This window comes from Channa argus, chromosome 21 (assembly GCF_033026475.1).
Source record: "Channa argus isolate prfri chromosome 21, Channa argus male v1.0, whole genome shotgun sequence".
Classification (NCBI taxonomy): Eukaryota; Metazoa; Chordata; class Actinopteri; order Anabantiformes; family Channidae; genus Channa; species Channa argus.
The window spans coordinates 17,481,378-17,503,960 of record NC_090217.1 but is presented as its reverse complement, the minus strand read 5'-3'; the positions used below and the strand labels follow the sequence as shown (position 1 = coordinate 17,503,960).

Sequence of the window (22,583 nt, the reverse complement as noted above, 5' to 3'; positions counted from 1 at the left end):
GATGGATGGATGGACTCAATACGTATGTTATATCGTATATAACCCTGCATATCCCCATAATACATTGAAATGGACCACACAAACTAAGAAGTTACTCAATCAATCAATACGAATTCACACACATAATATCAAAATTGAACTCTTAAAACTCTTAAAATGCACCAAAATTGGAGCTGCAGATCCATTGGAAAATAAATGAATAGAGATCATGAAATAAAGATTTAAATCTCTGTCATGGGACTAATGATTAAAAATTTAGTTTTAATAGTAACAATAATTTTGCAGATTAAATCTTAACTAATTAATCCAGAGCTGGAAAGTGACCAGTGATTGCAATTGTCATATAATTGTAGTGGTGTGGTGACAGGCCCCTGGCCTCTATGGCTGGGCCTTATTTGCTTTTTTAAAATTTTTTATTATTATTTTTTTTTTTGTAGGTACAGGTATTTGATGGCCAGAGCTGACTAGGATCACCTGGGCGCTCACCATGCTGTTTTGTTTGTCAACTACCTACACAAGTGATCTTACAGACTTCCACATCACTCTTTGTGTGGAAAATAATTTATTTTTTGTAAAAATAAAAATTACTTAAAACTGCATTTTTTGCACTGAAATGTGGAGCAAAAGTATAAAATATCATAAAATGATAATATTGAAGTACTTAATTCTATTTATTTTGTTTTCCTAAACCTAACTGTTTGCACAAGGGAGCTGAGAGTATTGGAACTTCAATTCTCCGTAAATGCTGTAAATGTGTTAGAATTGACAATAAACAAGGCCTTGTCTAAAACTGGAACACTCTTTGCTCCAGAACTGACATTAATGTAGTGTAAGAGTCAAAACAGCTTTACATATTTAAGAAATTCATTGTTCTTTTGTGTCAAATCATTTTATTATAATAACTCCTGATTGTGCCATATAGTAATCATGTGAGCCAGGGCGGCGGCACATGTTCAGTGGATGCTAGGAGCCACATACAAAAGAAAAAGAATAGAGAGAGATAAATCGTTGAGTTTGACCATATATTATTATAAGAAAAGACAAAGTCGATTAGTGAATTCTCTGTCATTAATTGAGAGAACTTCATTTAAAGGATCTTAAAATGGAAAACCTAACAGTTTTTGTCTGACACAATAAATAGTGTGTGGAATGTTTCTATGAGTAGTGAAATACATGTCAAAACGTTTTGTCTGGGATTTAGTAATGAGAAGAGCAAGCACCTACATGTAGAGAGCGGCTGCCTCATTGATCCAGACTCAACAACAAGACTAGCAGTAGCACAAAGGTTTTTGATTGAGGTTTTTACTAATCGAGTTTATTTATTTCTGTTTGATTAGTAAGCTTTGTAGCTCCTTATTTATTGTAATTTAGAAGAGGGATCAGCTTTACAGTACAGTACAGTAATGAAGGGCAACTTGTTATATGCCCTGCTTGTGGCCTATTTTCAACAAAACTCCTTAACGTTAGTCTGGCAAACTAATCCTCTCACTATAGTCTCTGAGCATCTTTAGTTCCACCACCTTCCTTAAAAAAGAAAAGAGATCCAGAGATTTGTCACAAGAGTGATACAACTCAGTGTCTTTATAATCTTATTTTAGCAAAGTCAACACTCCTAGCTTACTGCTTCAAATAAAAACAGGAAGGCTCATCCACTTGAACATGATCTAATCCTAAATGTTGAACAACAAATAATGTAAAATGATTTTTACATTTGACATTTCTTTACAGCAGTGTAAATGTGCACATCTTAGTCAAAACATCTCAGCTTTGCAAACCTATTTTGTCTTTTCGGCTTATCCTGTGAGTTCAGATTCACCACAACAGATCATTTTGTCCTCATGTTGATTTGGCACAGTGCTCAGATGACCTTCCTGACACAACCCTCCCCAATTTCTACTGGGCTTGGAACCGGCACTGTGCGGATGGGGATGGGCTGTTGGGGGGCAATGTCTTGCCCAGAGACACACACACTGACATGTGGTTGGGAAGATTGGGGCACGAACCTCCAACCTTATGGTCAGTAGGCGGCCAATCTACCAACTGAGCCACTGGTGCCCATAGCTTTAGCAATATTATAATGCAAAAAAACAAAAACAAAAAAACTATACAAATACTACAAATACATGGGTGCAAGCATTGTATTCAACATATAGTACTAAGAAAAGCTAAAAGTAAACTGAGCATTAAATTAGCGCTTACAAAGCTGACTCTTGGTAAGCCTCAAAGACAGGAAATCAAATGTTATTTAAATAACATATGGGACGTGTGAGACATACAGTACATGTTTCTGTTAATAAATCCAATTAAAACTCTTCGACCCATTCATTCATTTAAAGCATCAGACATCTCCCAGCAGAGGGGAATAAAGGAAATGTATTGCCACACTGATGATGGACACAGTTCTCTGGAGTCACAAAACGTTTACCACCATAAAACGTAGTATTTGTATTCCAGACTAGTTCAAAAAAACTGTGACTATTAGTTCTTTTATATATCCATCACTAAATATATTTCATGTCAGCTAGTTTTTAAATTCATGTTAAAAATCACAAAACATACAATATATTTTAATACATTTGGTGACTTTCATAACTCAACCACAGGCAGGCTTTATTTCCCAGCTTTATTTCCCACTATGGCTTCAACTTTACATCTTGAGAAAACATTCTTTGGCATTGCCCCACACTTGTATTCCCTGCAGGGGGAGAGAAGACATAACATCATGAACATGACTGCTGTCGTTGTACTGTAAGCTTCAGATGGTCGAGTCTCACTTACCTTCTTGCACATGCTGATCTGCATGACAGCGTAGTTAATGAGTGCTTCCTGTAGGTCTTTGTCTTTTTGCTCCTTAAAGCGTTGCATGTCCACCCATGCCCGTTCAACATGCTCTCTGCAGAGATATACAATGGATACACACACACACACACACACACACAAATCAACACATTTCATCATAATACATCAGCACAAGACGTTTTCTCACTCTGCGACTCACTCGCATTCAATTGTCTTGTCCTTAACCGTCTCTTCCCCCTCTGCTATCAGCTCCTCCAGTAGTTTCAGTCTGGCCTCCCTCTGCTCTGGTGCCTCTTGGCCAAAAAGCTTGTTGGTCATGCCCTTAAAGGAAAATGTCCGCACTATCTGAGGAGGGAAAGATAAGAGACGCACAATAGTTATGGAAACAGATCCTCCTCGGTCTGACATCTTTCGTAAATACGGTTACCATTCTTTGGAAGTAAAAGAAGACTAGAGTCCGACTCCAACTGGATTTATTTTTTCTAGGCAATGGCGAGTTCATTCTGTGGCAACACATGTTTTAATCCAATCTGAGCATGCAAATGTGTTGGGTTTAGGTTAACAGCTAATATACACACCATCCAAATTAAAAGGTAAATAATGAAACAAAAAAAATGAAACAAAAGGCACCTGCCAATACAATATGTCCGTGAACGTGTGTAATAATTAGGGTATTCAGACTATCTGTCAAGGCCTATTTTGGACGTCCATTGATAAAATCAGACCATTTTGCAGGGGCATGTCAAATTTAAAAATCTAATATACATCCACACAAGGTTCCAAACAAAATGTTTGTCACATCTTTTTAAGACGTAAATCAGAGTAAATTTAGAAATTTAAAAACACCCACACAAAGTTCTAAATAAACATTTTTGCATTGTCTTTTTAGGACGTCTCGTGAACACTGAATTAATTGAACATATAGGAAGGGTCATTATTCTAACATCAGCACAAGACAAAATCTCAATGCTTACAGATTTTCCTTTCAGATTTAGGAACCTGGACACCTGTTTCGGACCCACTTTGGATTTAAGAAGACATCAAAAACAGACTCCAAACAAAGAATCCTATCAATGAGATGTTCTGAATAGCCACAGGCGTCCAAAATAATATAATAAGTTAAATATCTAAACATCTAAAATACAGAACTGATCTTGAACAAGATGAAAATTTCGTCATTCAATATGATAAAATAGTTTTAAAGCAGCAATAGAAATATTTAGAAAACAGCAAAGTTCTAATACAAATGAACAATAAAATAACATGCAAATATGAAAACACCAATTCTCTTAAAGGTTATACTTCTATAATCAGTGGTTTCATAAGTGGCTATTTGGCTTTTATTTGCAAATGTTTTACTGCGTGTACAGAAATAAGCACCTTGTTTTTAAGTCCGGTAATAACCTTCATACAGAGCAGGGACAGAGAATAAAAGCTACATCAAGAAATATTTACCATGACAACAAATCCTTATTTCCCCTACTCTCACTCACTGGTAAAATGCTCCCACTTAGAAACTGAAACCCAGTTCAGAACTTGCTATAAACCTTGTAGAGCTCTGGCGCCATCTACTGTAAAATGAATCCCATCCTAATGGAGTCTAATGGTCAGCAAAACATGAATGTTGTGTACCCCTGTAGCCAGCTCCTCACGCTGCTGCTTCTTGGAGATGAGGTCCTGGGAGGCCATCTCAAGCTCAAACTGGTTTAGCTCATGTTTTCTGCAAACTGCCCTACCAAAGCAAAGTGTACATCATTAGATCAATGTATGCTCTTTAACTAAATAAAATCCAGTTAACAGATGTGTTACGCATTATGTATAATTGGGTTTTGGGGCAACTGTGGCGCAGGATGGTAGAGCGGTTGTCGACCAATCTTACAGTTGTTGGTTCAATCCCCAGCTCCTCCAGTCACATGTTGAAGTGTCCTTGAGCCTGCTTGCAACTTAGTTGCTCCCGTTGGGCGTTGGCCAGCTGCATAGCAGCTCCCCCACTGGTGTGTGTGTGATTGTGAGTGTGAATGGGTGAATAAGAAGCAGTGTAAAGCACTTTGAGTGCCAATAGGTAGAAAAGCGCTATATAAGTGCAGTGTTACCATTTATATTTGTACATTTGACTCCGATCTATTAAACTACAGTTAGTCCAGTTTTCCAGTTCACATTGGGTGAACATATCTTACCTCAGAGCCTCAGCATAGGACAGATATTCTTTCAGCTGGTCTGCATAATGTTCCTCTTCTTCTAAGATATCATCTATTGAAGCAGCATACCTGCATGTGTGTGGAAAAAACAAACCTGTGTTAACAAGAACAGCTGGTAGGGGAACTACACTGTCTTTTTTAAATACGAAATGTTCTTTGTCTAAGGGCATAACTAAAGTAAAAAGGATTTTTATTCAGTAACAAATCCAGACTAAAACACTCACGCGTCCATATGATGGCCGGCACTCTGCAGGCCATCTCCCATCTCTTTCTCTATGGCGCTCCATTCACTGCAGTGAACATGCAGATGCACGTGCGCACACAGACACAGACACACAAGAACACATCAACAAGGAGAAGTCATACACACTGGACACTTATGAAGAAATAATATGGTCTGTTTTGAAAGGGCATAGACGTAGACCTAACTTAGAACACTATACAACAACAGTCATCAAGAAAGTTAAAAGCACATTTCTGGTTGTACTTTAACTTGAAAACAGCCATTAGTGTTTTACTAGATCACTGAGGTAGATTTAAAACAACAGCTTTCTTTCCCTGACAGCTCCTTTCCTGTCATTGTGCCTGGCTCTCATATAACTCCACCTGCTCTCATGAGCTGTTACTCTGCTCTCGACATAACTTTTTAAAAATTTCATAAAATTGACAAACCTGAAGACTCTACCATAGTTTCCATGGACTTTGTAAACACCGTAGAGTCGATCAGCAACCCTCTGCAAGAGATGGGAATCAAACAGTAAAAATACACTAATGATTTCTTCTTCCAAGTTCATGAACCTCAGCAAGTGTCAGCAGGTGTATTTCTTTACATTTGTGATGTTTTGTGGTCTACATGAATGAACAAATGAATACTTTACAAAACATGTGGTAATTTACTATACCATTTTTTGAAAAACATTTAGCTTGAAGCTTATGATAAAAACGATAGTAAAACACAAAATTGTACAGTAAGTATTTTTAATTTAATCCACATTAGGCAAGAGGCACTTTCTGTCCTCCCATGGAACCAAATAAATGCATTTGGTTTTTTTTGGACAGCTAGTGAAATAAACTCAATAAAAAGAGCTTGCTAAGGAAGTCAAAGCTATTTCACAAGTGTACCATGTCGCACTTCTACCATAGCTCACACTGACAGTTTTAGGGCCATTTTTGCACAGCTAAGAAACAATGCGTGACTCTGTTTTGATCTTTATCACTTATTGTCTGGAAGTGAAAAGAGAAGCTATTGTCACAAACTGTAATATCTGTGGTGACTTGGACAAGTCTCACTGGATCTAATGTCGTTAACAATTAATACATTTGCTACATTCTTTATTTTATCTTGCCGTCAGTAAGAAAAACAACAATATTTTCTGTTCAAATCAACTTCAGGTTAACAAAAATGTATATAATCTTTGTGTATATGAAAAATAACAGGTGGATAGAGAGACTTACTGCTCTTGCTCGAAGAAGCTGAGATGTGTGAGACTGCAGCTCATCGCTATAATGTTTCATCTCCATGAAGCGTCTGCCAAAAAAAAAAAGACAACGATCAGTAGAATAACTGAAAATAAAATAAAAAATAATCTAGATAATAATAACAAATATAAAACAACCTTCCCGCTTCAAACAGCTTAATTACATTGTTACATCTATGTTATGACATCAAGTTAGCAGTTTACGTGAACATACAGATCCAATATATGGTAATTTGTCATAACTAGAGATGAATAACTTTGTGCCCCTTTTACAGTGTGTTTAGGAAACTTACTTATCAGGATTTCTCACCCTGAAGGTGGCACTGAGAGCTCTAAGCCTGGAATCTGCCTGTGATGAGAGTAATAGGAGGTAGTCATGCTTTGCGCAAAGCTTTATTTTGAAATATCTGCGAGAAAACAGAACGAGAGGTGTCCAGTACCTTTGCTTGAAATCCTGTCTCATACACAGCCTCCTTCCAACCATCTTCCTGTCACACAGTAGTGGGGAAAGAGAGATTTAGAAGGATGGATGAAAAATGATCAATGCTGGACTGACCCCAAAATGCACCATACCTCAGTGAGGAAGTAGTAGAGGATCTTGTCATTGGAGAGAACTGGGTGTGAAGCCACACGAAGGAGAAAGTTCTCAAGCCCTACCCTACGACGCTCCACAAAATCTGGGTCCATGTTGTCTGCCGACAGCTTGTGCCACACAAACTCTGCCTACATGCAAAAGAAAAAACTTTCAAATGTCTCACTTGACATGTTTGGACAATTTCTTTCTTTTAAGCTTGACTGTTTCATTTTCACAGAGATGATGCTGCCACATAACAAACATCCAGTCAACCTGTCAGGCATCAGCAGAATGTTGGAGCAGGCACATGTGATTTTAAGGGCATTTTCACTACAGTTCATGTTTTTGTTAAATTGTACACTACTCTGTTTGAGCAGGCTCATTTTGGTTCCACATTTTTGTAAGTGCGCTAAAGAACTTTGCTTGACATGCCTGTGTCCTTCACTACATTGACTTTTCATTATCCCACACTGTGATGTAGTGCTCTCACAGTTTATCTCACGTGCTCTCATATCTGAAAACATTTTCTAGGGTAAACACTGTAGCACCTGGATCTTGAAAAAGTAGAATGGGAGGTAGAGCCTTTAGCTATCAAGCTCCTCTCTTGTGGAACCAGCTCCCAGTTCAGATTCGGGAAGCAGACACCCTCTCTACTTTTAAGTCTAGGCTTAAAACCTTCCTTTTTAACAAAGCCTATAGTTAGTTATAGTTATGCTGCCATAGGCTTAGACTGCTGGGGGACCCACCCCCCAATGCACTGAGCTCCTTTCCTCCTCTTGACCATCTCTCCTCTCCTCTCATCCCGCAATTGTCACCACTGTATGTCATTAACTCTGTGTGTTCTCTCCCGTAGTTGTCTTTGTTCTCCTCTGTCCCCCTCTCTCTGTCCCTTTCTGCCAATGTCCCCCGGCTTTGAAGCTGTGTGTCTTCCAGCGTGAAGCTACTGGTCCTACCAATCTGCCCGATGTTTTGTTGTTGCTTTTTGTTGCTCTGTTCTTTTCTCTCTCCCCTTTCCACTCACCCCAACCGGTCGAGGCAGATGGTCGTCCACCCTGAGCCTGGTTCTGCTGGAGGTTTCTTTCGTTAAAGGGAGTTTTTCCTCTCCACTGTTGCCTATGGCTTGCTCCAGGGGGAATTGTTGGGTTCTCTTTATGTATCTTTATAATCTTGACTTTATTCTGTAAAGTGCCCTGAGATGACTTTGTTGTGAATTGGCGCTATATAAATAAAGTTGAATTGAATTGAATTGAATTGAATGAAAGAAAGAAGTGAAGGCGGTGTCACATTAATCTCACCCTCTTCTCAGGCAGAGGGGGTACCACAACGTATGGATAGGTAACTATGAGATAGTTCCGCAGTAGTTCAAATTCACTGTATCGCCGCCACAGTGAGTCGGGCGCTGGGTTACGACCTTCAGCGACTGCATCCATTGGCCTTTGGAGAAACCACAGAATAATGCTGATTAGTTGATTTTGCACCGTCACGCACACATTCTCAAACAGAAACAGAAGTGAATGTTTGCAACACAGAAGTCGAAAAGAGGAAGTAGAGATGACTGGTAGCAAAAAAAAAAATCCCACAGCACTTTTCATCAAGTGACTAAAATGACGCATGTTATTCTTACCGTGTTTCAATAAGATACACGGTAAACGTCTCCTGCATGTTCACTGCATTTTTGCCACTCCTTTTCTCAGCCTCAGCAACACAGATCTCCATCCTGCGCAGGAGCGTGGAGCCTTCCTCCACCATCTGAACCATCACAACACAGCATACTGTCCCATTAAAACAGCTGTTTATATGACACCTCGCTGCCCGTTTCCTGTCAAGCTAACGCTACTACATTTAGCTAAAAGCTGTTATTTAATAAGCAAGCTAACGTTAGCATGAGGGTAACAGTAAACATAAACCCTCAGTGTCTAAACTGACGAAAACTGTATATATATGACGGCATGGCAACATATAAGCTGAAGCTTTAACATGACGTCAATGTATCTAACGTAAACTCTGCCGTGAACTTTGTGCAGTTAACGTTCAAACAACAAATGTAAACGCAGCGTATTAAAAAGCGTTTTTACAAATCAAATTGGAAGGCGAAGCTCCCCTTCCTGTTTTACCGCGTTGTTTAAGCTCCCATCGGTACCGTCTGCGGTTGTGTTCTCTGAATCTTCGTCGGGACCGAACTGCTCGTCCTTCCCATCCTCCGCCATCATCTTCCATACAGATGTTGTTGGTGAGCTAGAGCGCATGCGCAAAGCGTCCCTGCATCCCACAGATGCAAATAGGATTTAATGATCTCCTTATTTAATGGTACTATGAATTATGAATATTTACTGTTAGAAAATGATGATACAATAAACACAATATATCGCGTCTCTATGCCATGACACACATCATCCAATAATTAAAAGAGTTAAAGACCAGAGGCTCTCACACATGTTCTTAGTTCACCTTTGTTGGATTTACTTGGCCTGACAAGTAAAACAACTGTTTAAAATCGATATGATTTTGGGCTTGTCAAAAGAAGGTTCAGTTTTGCCAAACCATAATGTGACAGACACACACACATACATATTATATATACACATATATATACACACATATATAAATATACACACACACAAATATATGCAGACATATATATAGACACACATTACTATTACTATAATTTATACATATTAAAAGAAATTCAACTGAGTTAAGCCAGAATTTGTACCGGTCAAAATCTAACTAAGGATATCTTTAAATCTGACTAGTCATAAACACATTAGAGATAATGTATGAATGCATTATACACCTATTTAGGTTCACAAATCTGAGGATAATTCTATGATCGATCTATAGCTTAAGTTTACAAATCATCTAGTTGTTGTTGCCATCTAGTGTCACCAAATGGTGCAGGCCATTCAAAGTAAGCTATTTATTCTTAGCTGAGGATCACAGTGCAGTAACATACAGTTAAGTTATATCCAAGTCACAAGTAATAAAGTATATTGAAGGTCAGGCTGTACACACTGACACCAAACATTGATACCTTGTTGCACTTGATATTTATCAAATCTGTGCTTGATTTTGACAGATATATTCAAATACCACATACTATACAGTAACTCCACCAGAGGTCTTGTGCATGTGCAGCATTTATTCAAAATATATTAACAATTTGGAATTAAGAAATATCAAATAAGCGAAGCAGTGTGCCTTGATGATGGGTTTTTAATCATATTCGGGGCAATAGGTGACAATTTGGTTTACAAGAGGCAAAAGTGACAGTCAGTATACAGTATCTGCAATAACCTGCTGATGCTGTGCACACAACAATGGCAAATGTAAACCAATAGATTGCACATTTTTATATAGGACAAATATATGTCCTGTACCTTGTAGCAAATGTTGATTTGTTCATGAATTTCAAGTATATGACAGTTGACAAGAGCATGATCATGCTTGGGTAGCAAACAAGTGATTAAAGTCTAGAAATAAAGCTAGTCATATTGGTGAGGAAACTATAACTTCCTGGTTAAAAATAGCATAGACTATGCATTTGTGGTAACATTAAGGCTGTGGTATGCAAATTTAACTGGATTTGCTTTTTAGTAGATGTATGTTCGTGAACATAACTTAACAATGCTGTCAAAGGGTTCTTTAACCCAGACTCAAACAACCTATGAAAGCAGCAGAGATAATTCCTTCTAAATGTTTTTGAGTGAGCTTTATCCTCCTGACCAATTTTAGAAGACCAATTATTTCTGCTTGACTAGCAAATAGTTTATGTTGGCTTGATTATTTATTGTAATTTCATAAGACAAATACCTGAAGATTTGTGTGGAATGGAGTGGATTAATTTACAATCCCATCTGACCACTAGCTTGATTCCCAAAGTTGCATATTGAAGCATTAATTATCTTTGGAAACTGTGTCAGAGATTCAATGTGGCTGCAAGGAGCTGTATCACGTCCAATTAAAGACATCGTTGTCATATGCCATCTGGGGATACTAAAATAAACAGAAACAATGAAAGAGACAGAGCAGCTTGACAAGACAAAGTTAACTGTGTTGTAAAGAGGAATTATTACTTTTTATAAGTATATTTAAACAAATAGGAAAGTAGGATGTAGTTACATTGTAAAAGTAGACAATTCTGTGCTGTACAATAAAACAGGTCCTGAGTGAGATTTCCAGAGCACTCACTGAAATATGTTAAACTGTGTGCTGGCTGGAGTGTTCTGATTCAGAGTTCTTTTACACATAATGGATTATTGCTTTAATACTAATTAATCCAGCAGCTCCTCACAGAGAGACTGGAAATACAGTATAACAACATCATTGTTAAAGTGCAGGTCCTGAGTCCTTTTATTGCAATGCATGGCCTTGATGTTCCTCCTCCGAGCCAACGAAGAAACAGACTTGTTGAGGAGAGGAGGGGGGAATGCAAGGATGGTGGTGGTTCGTCAAGGAGCAGGAAGAAGAGGTAGATTTGGGAATCTCCCAGTAGTTTCCGTGGAGGTCTAATGCGGAAAGAGCAGGCAGGGTGTCTCTATACATGGGTTTGTCACACTCTGTAGGTAGAGGAGGCGCACTCAGGCATTTCCTCAAACACGACTCGCTGAAAGTCAAAAAGGATCTGTTAGATGATCTGACAAACTCTTACTGTTACTCATAGGACTTTTCTGAAATGCTTTATGTCTTTAATTTTCAAGAAAATTTATTGTGAACACTAAAGTTCAAACCATTAATACCACTGTAATCAGGCAACGTAAGTCTGATGTCATGTATGAAAGTCCAGTAGCCAACAGGATTGAAAGGTTTGTAATTATACAACTCAGGTCGATCTTTGTTTGAACCATTGTTCAATGTTACAACATTGCTGCGATGACTAAGGTACATCAGTAATGGGCTGAGTATCCTAGTAAGTGCCAAGAACTATAATTCCTCTGATAAGGGAGATAAAATTATTCTGTAAAGGCAACAGCAGCACATTACATTGTATTGACTCTTTCAAACTTCTACAAAAAAAAAAAAATCTTCTCCTAAAAGTTACTGGAGCTATGTATAAATGATGTATTGTCAAGACATCAAGTGCAGCCCATTAGCTACAATTTTAAGTTCTCCACCCTGACCTACCAATTTGATTCCTATTCACTAGGACACATCACGAAAGGACCTTCTCAGGCATTCTCACTTTGCAGCAACCATGTTTTATTCCCTCCTGCCTCGACAGTACCAGTGAAAACAAATAAAGTTACTACAACCCAACACACATTTCAGGATCTACAGCATGTCACATCTGTATGCTTCATCTTAAACTAACAATGCAGCTTATACTACTGCTAGCATTAGATTCAGGATCGATCCACTCTGCTCCACCCAGTCCTCCTTCTACCTACTCTAGTTTGCTCTTTATGCTCTCATAAAATTCTGCACAGCGCATTGATGGCAAATGTTTGCATTCCCTTACGAGAAAATGGTAAAGAAAGTAAAACAAAGAATGTCAACTAGTACAAATCACATTATCAAAATGGTCAAGGAGGGGATGACAAGAAAGGTACAGTAAAATTATAAAATTATACAATGAGTTAAGTTTTTAAATTACACCAGAAAAGATGCAAACACTGTTGGAGGTTATAAAGGCTTTGAGAGAACACACAATGTATTAGACAATATTTCTTAAAGATGTGTAAATACTTTTTCACCTCTTTTGCAATGATATAACTGTATTATTTTACTAAAACTTTCCGTTCATATACTGCTTGATCATTTTAGTTGCTTCTGATAATGAAGTGAATGCATTAAGTATTATGTTAATAAAAAAAAGTAATTTCAAAGTAAATGGATGCAAAGTTTTCCACTCAATTGCAGTGAAACTTATTAAGCAAAAAACCAAAACAAAAAAGAAGGCTACAATTCTCGGATATGGTGTCCATGATGTCGATTTCTTTACCATTTTAAGGTTAGGGAGGACTTTCTACAGACATTCGTGTCTTTTTATGATGTCAGCCCCACAAGAACTGAATGTTAATCCATTTATTTGAATGTAATGTAATCAATTTATATTGTGTGTTTATGTTTAGGTGGTAGATGTGTGTCAGCTAGATGCCTGTGTTTGGGTTTATAGGAAAAATATACCTCGGATAACTTTTAACTTAGATCATTTCTGTACTTTCCCACACTCACAGCTGATAAAATAAAATTAACAAAAGAAAAGGACTCTAATTCCATCAACTTGTTTGGAAATTGTCAAAGGAAACCACTCTGTCACCTGTTGGAGTCGGCTGCTTCTCCTTTCCAGGCCTGTCGGTACACATCACCTGCCACTTCAAACAGCCAGCGTACATCAGATGGCACCTCTGGGATCCACTCCACAAACCTAAAGCGAAGGAGAAATGACATTACACTGTGTAACTTTTCCTTAAAGCGCAGACACTGTCACTGATGAGCCTACACCTCACCTCTGGGCCACTGAGTAGGCTGACTGTACAGGCAGCGTGTACGGCATGAGCATGTAGGAGGCCACTCTGACTGGCAACATCTCAGACACCTTGGCATACAGGCCAGGTTTGGCTTGGCAGGCCTTGCAGAAAACTGACAAAAACACATGCATGTCAAAACTCACACATAGGTCTCTTCTATAATCTCTAATAGAAGAGAACACACAGTAATAATACTACACCTTTCTTTAGTTGCGTAGGCAGAGCAATCTGCTCATCCATCCACCAGTGCGGTTTACGCCGAAGGTACAGTCTCTGGAGCACCCACTCCTTGGTTGTTTCAGAGTGCTTACAGCAGCAGTTAGGGGGGCTCTCTGACAGAGTGGGACCAGAGGTCGGACAATCCAACATCAGCAGGTCTGGAACCAAAATGACATCAGAGAAACAGGTCACGGGTTAACAAGATGCTGCTAGAGATGTATGTACACTACAGTAGATAAACTTATGTAAGGTGTTGCAATGGTAACACAATAGTAGAGTACTCACTGTTCTCCTCAAGGAAGCGCAGAGCATCTTTATAGCCGCTCTGACACATTTCAGCTAAGATCTGTGAAGAGGAAAAACACAGAGCTTTTTGAAACTTTAATTTGACTTCACATTATTGATCCATGACTTGAATTAGCTGCGTGAACACACAAATTATTTGTGGGACACTTATCAGTTTGACTTTTTTTGACTACAAGAAGCACTTGGCTGCATAGCAGAGAGGGCCAACAAGCTGGTTAACTTTTAACCCTGGGCGTCATCTTTTTCCAGAAGTTTGTGTTTTTGGAAGGCTTCTAGGGTTTAACAAATCGACCTATGGCTTTTCCTAACTTTAACCATCTTTGTCTCAGAGTCCATGTTCTGCCAAGATTCACAACTTCCAGATAATATTTACTACTTACTATTAATTTATTTAAAGCACACAAAGAAATTTATAAAAAGTGATTCAGTTTTCACCATTAAGTGAGATGTTGCAACTGATTCTGTGCTGAGATAATCTCCTTTAGGTTTTAACTCCAAATTGCGAAAGATTTGAAATGCTTAAATAAAAAAAATAAAAAAACATGTTAAATGTAAAGTACGACTGAAAACAGTCTTAACACACATGTAATGAAAATACAGGATGACTGTGAAACATGAAGTAGTGGCTAATATAAGCATAGCATAGATGCAGAAAGTGTCATGTTAAGTACTGTATTTGGTAAGTATTTGACAATTTTGAAGTTCCTGGACTGGAGTAGTTCCATTTTGTCACTGTAAGTTATTGTACTTTTACCCCACCACATTTACTTTCCAGCTCTGTTTATTAGTTACCTTCGGCTCATCTAGATTCTTATAAAATGTAATCATCTAATAAAAGATTATCTATAATTTTAGAATAACCATGTGGCAATTCTTAAAGTGGTTCACTGAACCTTTGTGACATCATTCCCGTGTAAAGTACTTGATGATGTTCTCACCTTTATCAGCTGTGGTTTTTGTTCCACACCAATTTTATATAGTAACAGAGGTCTTTTACATTTTAAAAAATAAATTAATTCCTAAATAGTTTTCTTTGCCATAATTTTCACCTTTGGAGTTTTTCCAGACTAGACTTGTGCACTCATCTTATGAACATTATCAATTCAATCAAACTCCGTTTAAAAATCTTGCACTTTTACCTGAGGATCTACCTAGGTTTATGTACCTCCACCACCTCTTTACAGATGACACTATGAAATGCTTCAAAACCCAGATAATTCCCAGTCTTAGGAATATTTGCAGAAAAACAAAAAAAAGTTGAAATATAAAATATTTTAGCATTTTTAGCCCAGTAGAAATTGGGGGGGGTTGCGTCAGGAAGGGCATCCGGCTTAAAAATTGTGCTAAATCAACATGCAGACAATGATCCCCTATGGCGACCCTGAACTCACGGGATGAGACGAAAGGACAAAAATAAAAAAATAATAATTTTCACTATAGCTAAATTAGTTGCATACATTTGGTTAGTGTTGGACCTGGATTTTTGTTGTGTACTGCATTGGTTCTCAACCTCAGTTGTCAGTGGTACATTCTAACTTCTGATTGACTTAACACACTTAATCCAGGCAATCAACAGTGGGTGGAATGAAAAACTAGCAGGCCAGGTGTTCTTGAGGACTATGGTTGAGAACCACTGTTATGGTGTATCTGAATTTAAACCCCCAGAGATTCAGTGATCTTCAACACATAATAGTCAAGACAATGGAAGCAGTTGTAAGTCAAAGACATGCATTGGATTAATGTTGGAAAATGAATAGTAGTGTTGTTTTGAAGTTGTTACATTCCCTGACAAAGCTGCCAAAGTCAAAACTGATAACTGTGATTGAGATATCCCTATCTTTTAAAGAGTAAACACTTTCCCATTACGGTCATCATGAACTGTAGCCATATTGTCAGTTTGTTATATTGCACAAGAGCAACTTTTTCAATAAAAAAGCTCTGACATCAGCTGAGCCACTCACAGCCAATCCACTAGCTGGAACGGTCAGACCACAGGGGTCATGGGTCAAACTTCTCACGCCATTTCAGCATCGCCCAGATGTTTATAGTGAGAAATCACTGCCTCCAGCATTGCACAGAGGGAGATTTTAGGAATGTGACAAGAACCCAAACACCCTATTCACAGAGATTTGTGAGTTAAGTTCTAAAACTCAAGGAATTGAAAAGCCTAACATCCACAGACACATGAGGTTGTGAAGGGGGGAGGACAAATAACAGAGTGAATAGGTCACATGATGTTAAAGGCTCCCTAGCAATAATGAAAGTGACAGGTAAAAACAAGCAGAAACACAGGATAGAGATGAGAGAAAGTAGTAAATCCAGTGTTATGTAAAAACTCACATGGTGAAAGCACAAAAATGATTTGTTTAGCTGAAGTGATTTATGTTTAATGAAAAACAATAACAATGAATTTCTACCAGTCTATTCATTTCCTATCCTAACACCACATTTGTCAGTCTAAGAGAGCATCAGTGCTTGTTACCATATTGACATTAGTGTTCCCGTTAGCTTTTATGCAGACATGACCTGGCAGACTGGGAAAAGATCAAGAGGTGCAGTCTCTTCAAACAGAAGTCAAAACAGTAAACTGTGTGAATTTAATGTTGACTATTCTGCTGATATTCTCTTAATCAGTCATATCTCTTTAAAGTCAAGGTAGCCTTGATCTAGCAGAACTAGTCTAGCATGTGCTTTTTTGTTATTTATTTGTTCTCACTAGCTTGTTATTGTCATTAACTTTGGCTGTTCAAAGATTGTTTCAAAATTCCTTTCTCCTCCCCTGTATTTTTTAACTATTTGCTCTGCATGTTCCGTACACCTCAGCAGTCATGATGAAGTACATTATGTCCTTAAGGGCAATTTTTCAGTATTGGCCTTGTTAACTGGGTTGAGGTGCAGCATGTAGGTCTTTCCCTATGGCCAAAAATATTACTAATGGCTATTTGATTTGTGTGTAGCATAAAACATTTAATAAAATGGTAAATGTTCTGCACTTATATAGCGCTTTTCTACCTATTGGCACTCAAAGCGCTTTACACTGCTTCTTATTCACCCATTCACACACACACTCATACACCGATAGGGGAGCTGCTATGCAGCTGGCCAACACTCACTGGGAGCAACTAAGTTGGGGTTTAGTGTCTTGCTCAAGGACACTGTTTGACATGTGACCGGAGGAGCCGGGGATTGAACCAACAACTATGAGATTATTGCTGAGCCCTAGTTTCTAATTCAAAGTACAGTTAAGAAAACAGCCTACTCGTGAAAGGGTTACCAGGTTACTATAGTGTATGTAAACACCTAACAACATCTAATGAGCTAAAAAAAGCTGCAGTGTTAAGCGAATGAGCTGAGGGCAGCTCCTCTCACATTATCATTTGACGCACTGATGCTATAAAAAGAGTGAATAATGCAACTTCAAATAAACAGGACTATAAGTCACTTACCTTGGGTTCAGGTGGAAACAGGGCCCTGCTGAGGCGGTACATGTTGCCCAGGTTCATCTGGATGCTGGTGTTGGTAAAACGCAGCTCATGAAAACTGCTGGAGTTGTCACGGGGACAGATGTCACTCTCGCCACAAAATGGAGAGATTGTGATGGTGTTCTTCAGCTCTGACTGTGGCAGGTTGTCACTGATTCCACCATCAACATAGCGCTAAAGACACAGAAAAAGGCAGAGACAGAAATAAAGCATTCTGACTTTCACTCAGAAGCTGTATTTCTTGCAATATTGAGTCCCTTATAAGATTTTGTTCTTCGCTGCTGTACCGTCATAATGGGGTCAGAATCTACACAAAGTCTGTGTATATCCACATCCTTTAAACAAAGCCTGTTTGACCTTCAATTAATCATCAGAGAGGATGCTAGTCTTTCAAAATAAAAACATATTAGAATCAAACATAACATCCTCACGCGCCAAATTGACACAACTTTATTTATGTAATTAAATGCTCCAGTTCCATTTTAAACTTGACCCCTGGAACATTAGAAAATTAAGCTTTCCAATTTTAAAGCGCTTAAAATGTTACACAGAAGGAATTAACCTTGTTCTTAGTGCCAGCCGTAAAACCCTGTTCAGCTTGGCAAAGATGCTGCCAGCTGACTGGCGAACGAGCAAAAATCTGTCAGAGACAGACTGACAGACTGATAGAATTTAGGTCAGCAGGGACATGCAGATCAGGAACAGTTGTTGTGTTGTTATTTTTTGTGTACATATTAGCTGAACTAATACTCTGAACTAATGCTATGTTCCTATTGCAATTAAGGTGAATTCATCATTTAAACACATTGTTTTTCTAAAAGGTCTCCACAATACTCTCTGTCCACCAAGTGCATGTCTCAGCGAGTTCCAATAAGTGGGCCCTGGGGCCCAAAAGAACACAATGTATTTATAGGTTACTATTGCAGAAACAGTACATCATGTACTGCATATACATACAGCTCTAGGTAACACTGTCAACACTAAATCTAGCAGCAGTTTATTGGACTACCTGTGTTGCTCATTGTGTGAGGACACTGAACTTTGGTAGCAGGGATGAGACAACAAGTTCTATTCAGAATGAATTTCACCAACATGTTCACAAAGAAGCTGTTTGTCCCTAGTTTCCCATTAACCCGTGATTTACTGTGTTACTGGAGCTTCACTGTCACAATACTGGCTCTGAGACTAAAACATCAGTGTATCCAATTTGCTCTATTCAAATGACAGAACTTAAGACACTGGAAGTATGAAATAACCCATATGGGATTGTGATATATCATACGGATTAAAATGACATCCATCAAGTGGTGGGGTGTATTAAGCACAAAGTGAACAGAATGATTTTGACGGTAATGCGTTGGTGGTAAAAACAATTGGCAAGCGTAAGGATCTGAGCAGCTGTGATGGCTAGACAAGTGGATCAGACCAACTCTAAAACAGCAGGTCTTGGGGGATGCTCTTAGTATGCCTCCACATTCTCCAGATGTCAATCATGTTGAGGGATGGAAAAACAAGTTTGATCCATAAAGGGCAGAGGAGGTGAGTGGATGGTATCTGCCGGTGTAAAAAATATTTGCAGGAGACAGTGGAGAATTATTCCGAATTCAGGGCTTCAACATCCTCCTGCCATCTTATCTGGTTTGAGATTTGTTTTTAAACAGGGCAATGACCCAAAACATGTGTCCAGTCTATGACCCAGAAGAATGGATCAGATGACCTGGCCTTCACATTCACCTTAAGCCCAACTGACATGCTTTAAGATGAGCTGGGCCAGAGAATGAAGGGAAAGGAGCCAATAAGTAGTCAGCATATTTGGAATTACCTGAGGTGACTGCTTCATGAAGCGGATTGAGACAATTACAACAAACTAAGCTGGAACTGCATGGTTATTCTGTACAGCTTTATTATACTTGATGTTATCAGATTGATTATTGTATCTGTCTTGATTGTTGAGCATTTGTATGTAGTGTGATTGTTCTGTGTATTTTGGCACTATTTAATGTAATCTACTGGATGTATTTTATTTGTCTTTAATTACTTTGCAACCTTTGTATTTTAGTATTACTACATAACTGGATCTGAATCCAATTTAACTGATCGGTTCAGTAGTGCTGCCTATTCACAATAAGACAAACCAACAGAGATCACTGTCAAAGTCCAACAGCAGCTGACAGATAACAGGTAGCATTAGCAAAATGAACTAGGACCTGCAGCTAAAATGATTTCCACAGTTGTTTTTCGAAACATACAAATGACTAATCAGGATTATTTGTGGTTAAAAACAAAATTATCTCAATGCCGTCTTGTACCCTGATATGTGCACAGTGCTAATTTCAGGTTTGACTGCAATACTCCCATATAACACAAGTATGCTTGTCATCACAGCAATCGACCCTCTTTACTAGATTATGATTTATTTTAATACAATGTCTCTTTATCCAGACTAAGAGAATTTCCCTCTTTAATGTCTGCTACATTTTTTTAAGACCACTCTGTGTGTAACTTTTTTCTTTGTCACTGAAACTTGCTTCTCTTTTCTTAACTTCTCCTTTTACTTTCTATCTAATGAACATCTCTGATCATAATGAGCATTAAGACCATTCTGAGGGGAATAAAATATCTGTGGATCCCGGAACTGGAAACCAACACCAACTCTTTACAAACAGTGTTTCAAATATTAACACTTACTACTCCTCTGAAGGATGGAGGAATCAGTCCACAGTAGATGGGGATGAAACAGCTACAGATCAGTGCCTGTAGACAAAGTGCAGGGTTAAATCAGAGTCAATCCATTTTCTGATGCTTGGATTAATGTAGTATTCATTTAAAAGACAGTCATGTCACCACTTCTTGCACCTGAGTGAGCTCTTCTTTGGAGTTAAACTCGGACACCAGCACATTCTCTCCATTAGACACCTTAGTGAGAGAAATACACAGCCGCCCTGAGGCCAGGACATGTGCATCAGAGGGCAGGTCACGATTCAGGCCTGATTTGATCACCTTGATCAGGTTAAAGGTGGGATGAAGGGGGCCTAAGTTCCTCTTCCTGGCCTCCTTTGCCATTTCGATCACATCTTCGCAGCATTTAGCTAAGAAAGAACAAGGAGGATTTCATGCACAGAAGATGGGAACTTTGATGCTATCTTGCTGCTTTGACATTTGCTTGTGATCAATCAAGCTGCAACTGAATCAATATTCACTAAAGCAACCAGGAGTCAGTGACCCGTGTGCACCCTCTTCCTATTTCCTTAACCCATGCTGAGGTTACTGCAGTTTGTTTTTTTTAGAGGGCAGTACACACAGTCTAACCTCCATTCACATGTTTCCTGCTATCAGCCGTAATGATTACTTATTCATAGTAGAGAAAGCGAAAGGATTCCTCTGACTCACACGGCCCACAGTAACACCATGCTGTTCCCTTATAATGCATTGATTCCACACTGTTGTTTGAAATATTGAAAAAAAAATCTAGTACTATGAACTATAAAATCTGACAGCGTCTGAAAAATTAATGTAATCTTGAACAGATTTTAAAGTTATATACCATACACTTTTATTGGTTTGAATGCAAAAAGTATGATTATGGCCTAATAAGTGGGCGAATGAAATTGGAAGTTTGGCAGAACAAATGTATATAGAAAAAAATACACAGTTCAAATGCGCTTGTATTCATTTTACAGAAGAGGATAATTTAAAAAAAAAGCTGTATTTTATTCTGACTTTATTTGAATTCAAACTTTTTCTATATTTCTCAGAGGTTTGACTTCAAAGAACTAAATTCTTACTTTTTGGGGGGGGGGGGGATTCTGAATACAACACCTCAATGAAAGTAGAATTCTGAGTTTAAAGGCAGAGCTCCAGGAAAAATGTAAGAAACCTAAAATTATTTCACAACCCATATACATTTTTTTTTAGTGGGCCAAATTACTTTCTATTACATTTCGACTTCTTCATTATTGTTATTATGTGGCAGCGCTACTACAGCCAGCAACAGTCCAATCACTACCAATAGCAATAACATTTGTTTGGTGTGCACACGGCTCCAGACTGACATTGCGGTGTGTCTTACCTAACGAAGCCTGGCTAGCGAGCACCGAAGCGGTCAGCGCACCAGCAGAGGCCCCATACAGCTTGGTTGCCCCTTTCACGAGGTATGGCGCTTTCTCCAGCAAGCAGCTGGCAACTCCGATGTGGTAAACACCCAGGAACCCGCACCCGGCGAAAGACAGGTTCCAGCCGCACTTTAGGTCGAACATGGCGGGACAGGCACCGGCTGTGGAGCACTGGCAGCGTAAGAGTCACCAAGTGCGCCTGCTACAAGTAGCCACTCCTCCACCATCGACCCAGCTCGGTGGACAGGAGCCGACTGTAACCGTAGGGTCAACACAACCGGTCCTATAGAGGAAAGCGGAGGGGAGGGAGCAGTGACAAGAATGCATTCAAGTGCTGTCAGAACTATCAAATTCAAAATATATGCGGCGCAGTAGCGCTTCCATTGGCAACGTAACGCTTTTTTTCCCCGCAAACTATTTTATACACACGGTACACGACGGATGTTATAATTCTAATTTAGTCTCAATTACTGACTTATTTAGGTGGTAATTTGTTTACTGGCAGTAGAATAAAGTGTCAACCTGAACGTGAAATGACACGGAGTCATTGAAAGTCTGCACTGTCGTCGGTTATTTTACGAAGTTTAAGATTTCCTAGAAACTCTGAAGGCAACGTATTTTGGTGATTTGTGATTGGATTATTCCACGTCTGTCAATTCTCTCTGTCAAGTCTCTAAACAAACACCAAATCTACATAAATCCAGAGGTAGGGACAAATCGGGGTTTGTCCCTACCGCTGCAGATTTCTCACCAACAATTCCATAACAGCTATATGTAGCTCAGTTAGTAGAGTGGCCGCGTGATCGACCACGTAATCGGAGGTTTGCGCCCCGGTCCACCCGACCACATGTTAAAGTGTATCTCGGCAAAACATTGAACCCCCAACAGTCCATCCCCATCTCCAGCCGGGAAGCTCCGGTCCCAATCCTGGTAGAAATGCGGGAGGGT

General features: G+C 38.9%; 2 protein-coding genes across 3 annotated transcripts; both read right to left on the bottom strand.

The window, feature by feature from the left end:
- Positions 1 to 1,563: 1,563 nt before the first annotated feature.
- On the bottom strand, positions 1,564 to 9,311 carry snx4 (sorting nexin 4). 2 transcript variants are annotated; one of them, XM_067489877.1, is made up of 14 exons: positions 9,164 to 9,311; positions 8,674 to 8,798; positions 8,345 to 8,483; positions 7,049 to 7,198; positions 6,916 to 6,963; positions 6,769 to 6,824; positions 6,453 to 6,525; positions 5,670 to 5,731; positions 5,222 to 5,287; positions 4,977 to 5,066; positions 4,432 to 4,531; positions 2,999 to 3,144; positions 2,779 to 2,893; positions 1,564 to 2,695 (listed from the first exon to the last, which is right to left on the bottom strand). In XM_067489877.1, exons 1-14 carry the CDS (start codon positions 9,293 to 9,295, stop codon positions 2,648 to 2,650), a joined length of 1,350 nt encoding a protein of 449 aa, XP_067345978.1. In that variant the 5' UTR covers positions 9,296 to 9,311; the 3' UTR covers positions 1,564 to 2,647. The 2 variants fall into 2 exon arrangements, with proteins under 2 accessions (XP_067345978.1, XP_067345979.1); XM_067489878.1 differs by having other exon boundaries at positions 9,125 to 9,265.
- Positions 9,312 to 9,485: 174 nt separating this feature from the next.
- pnpla3 (patatin-like phospholipase domain containing 3) lies at positions 9,486 to 22,071 on the bottom strand. The gene is made up of 9 exons (XM_067489876.1): positions 21,593 to 22,071; positions 20,380 to 20,612; positions 20,212 to 20,277; positions 17,488 to 17,697; positions 14,021 to 14,081; positions 13,717 to 13,893; positions 13,496 to 13,628; positions 13,306 to 13,413; positions 9,486 to 11,652 (listed from the first exon to the last, which is right to left on the bottom strand). The coding sequence occupies exons 1-9, from the start codon at positions 21,777 to 21,779 to the stop codon at positions 11,400 to 11,402; spliced, it is 1,428 nt and encodes a 475-aa protein (XP_067345977.1). The 5' UTR covers positions 21,780 to 22,071; the 3' UTR covers positions 9,486 to 11,399.
- Between the last annotated feature and the right edge of the window lie 512 nt (positions 22,072 to 22,583).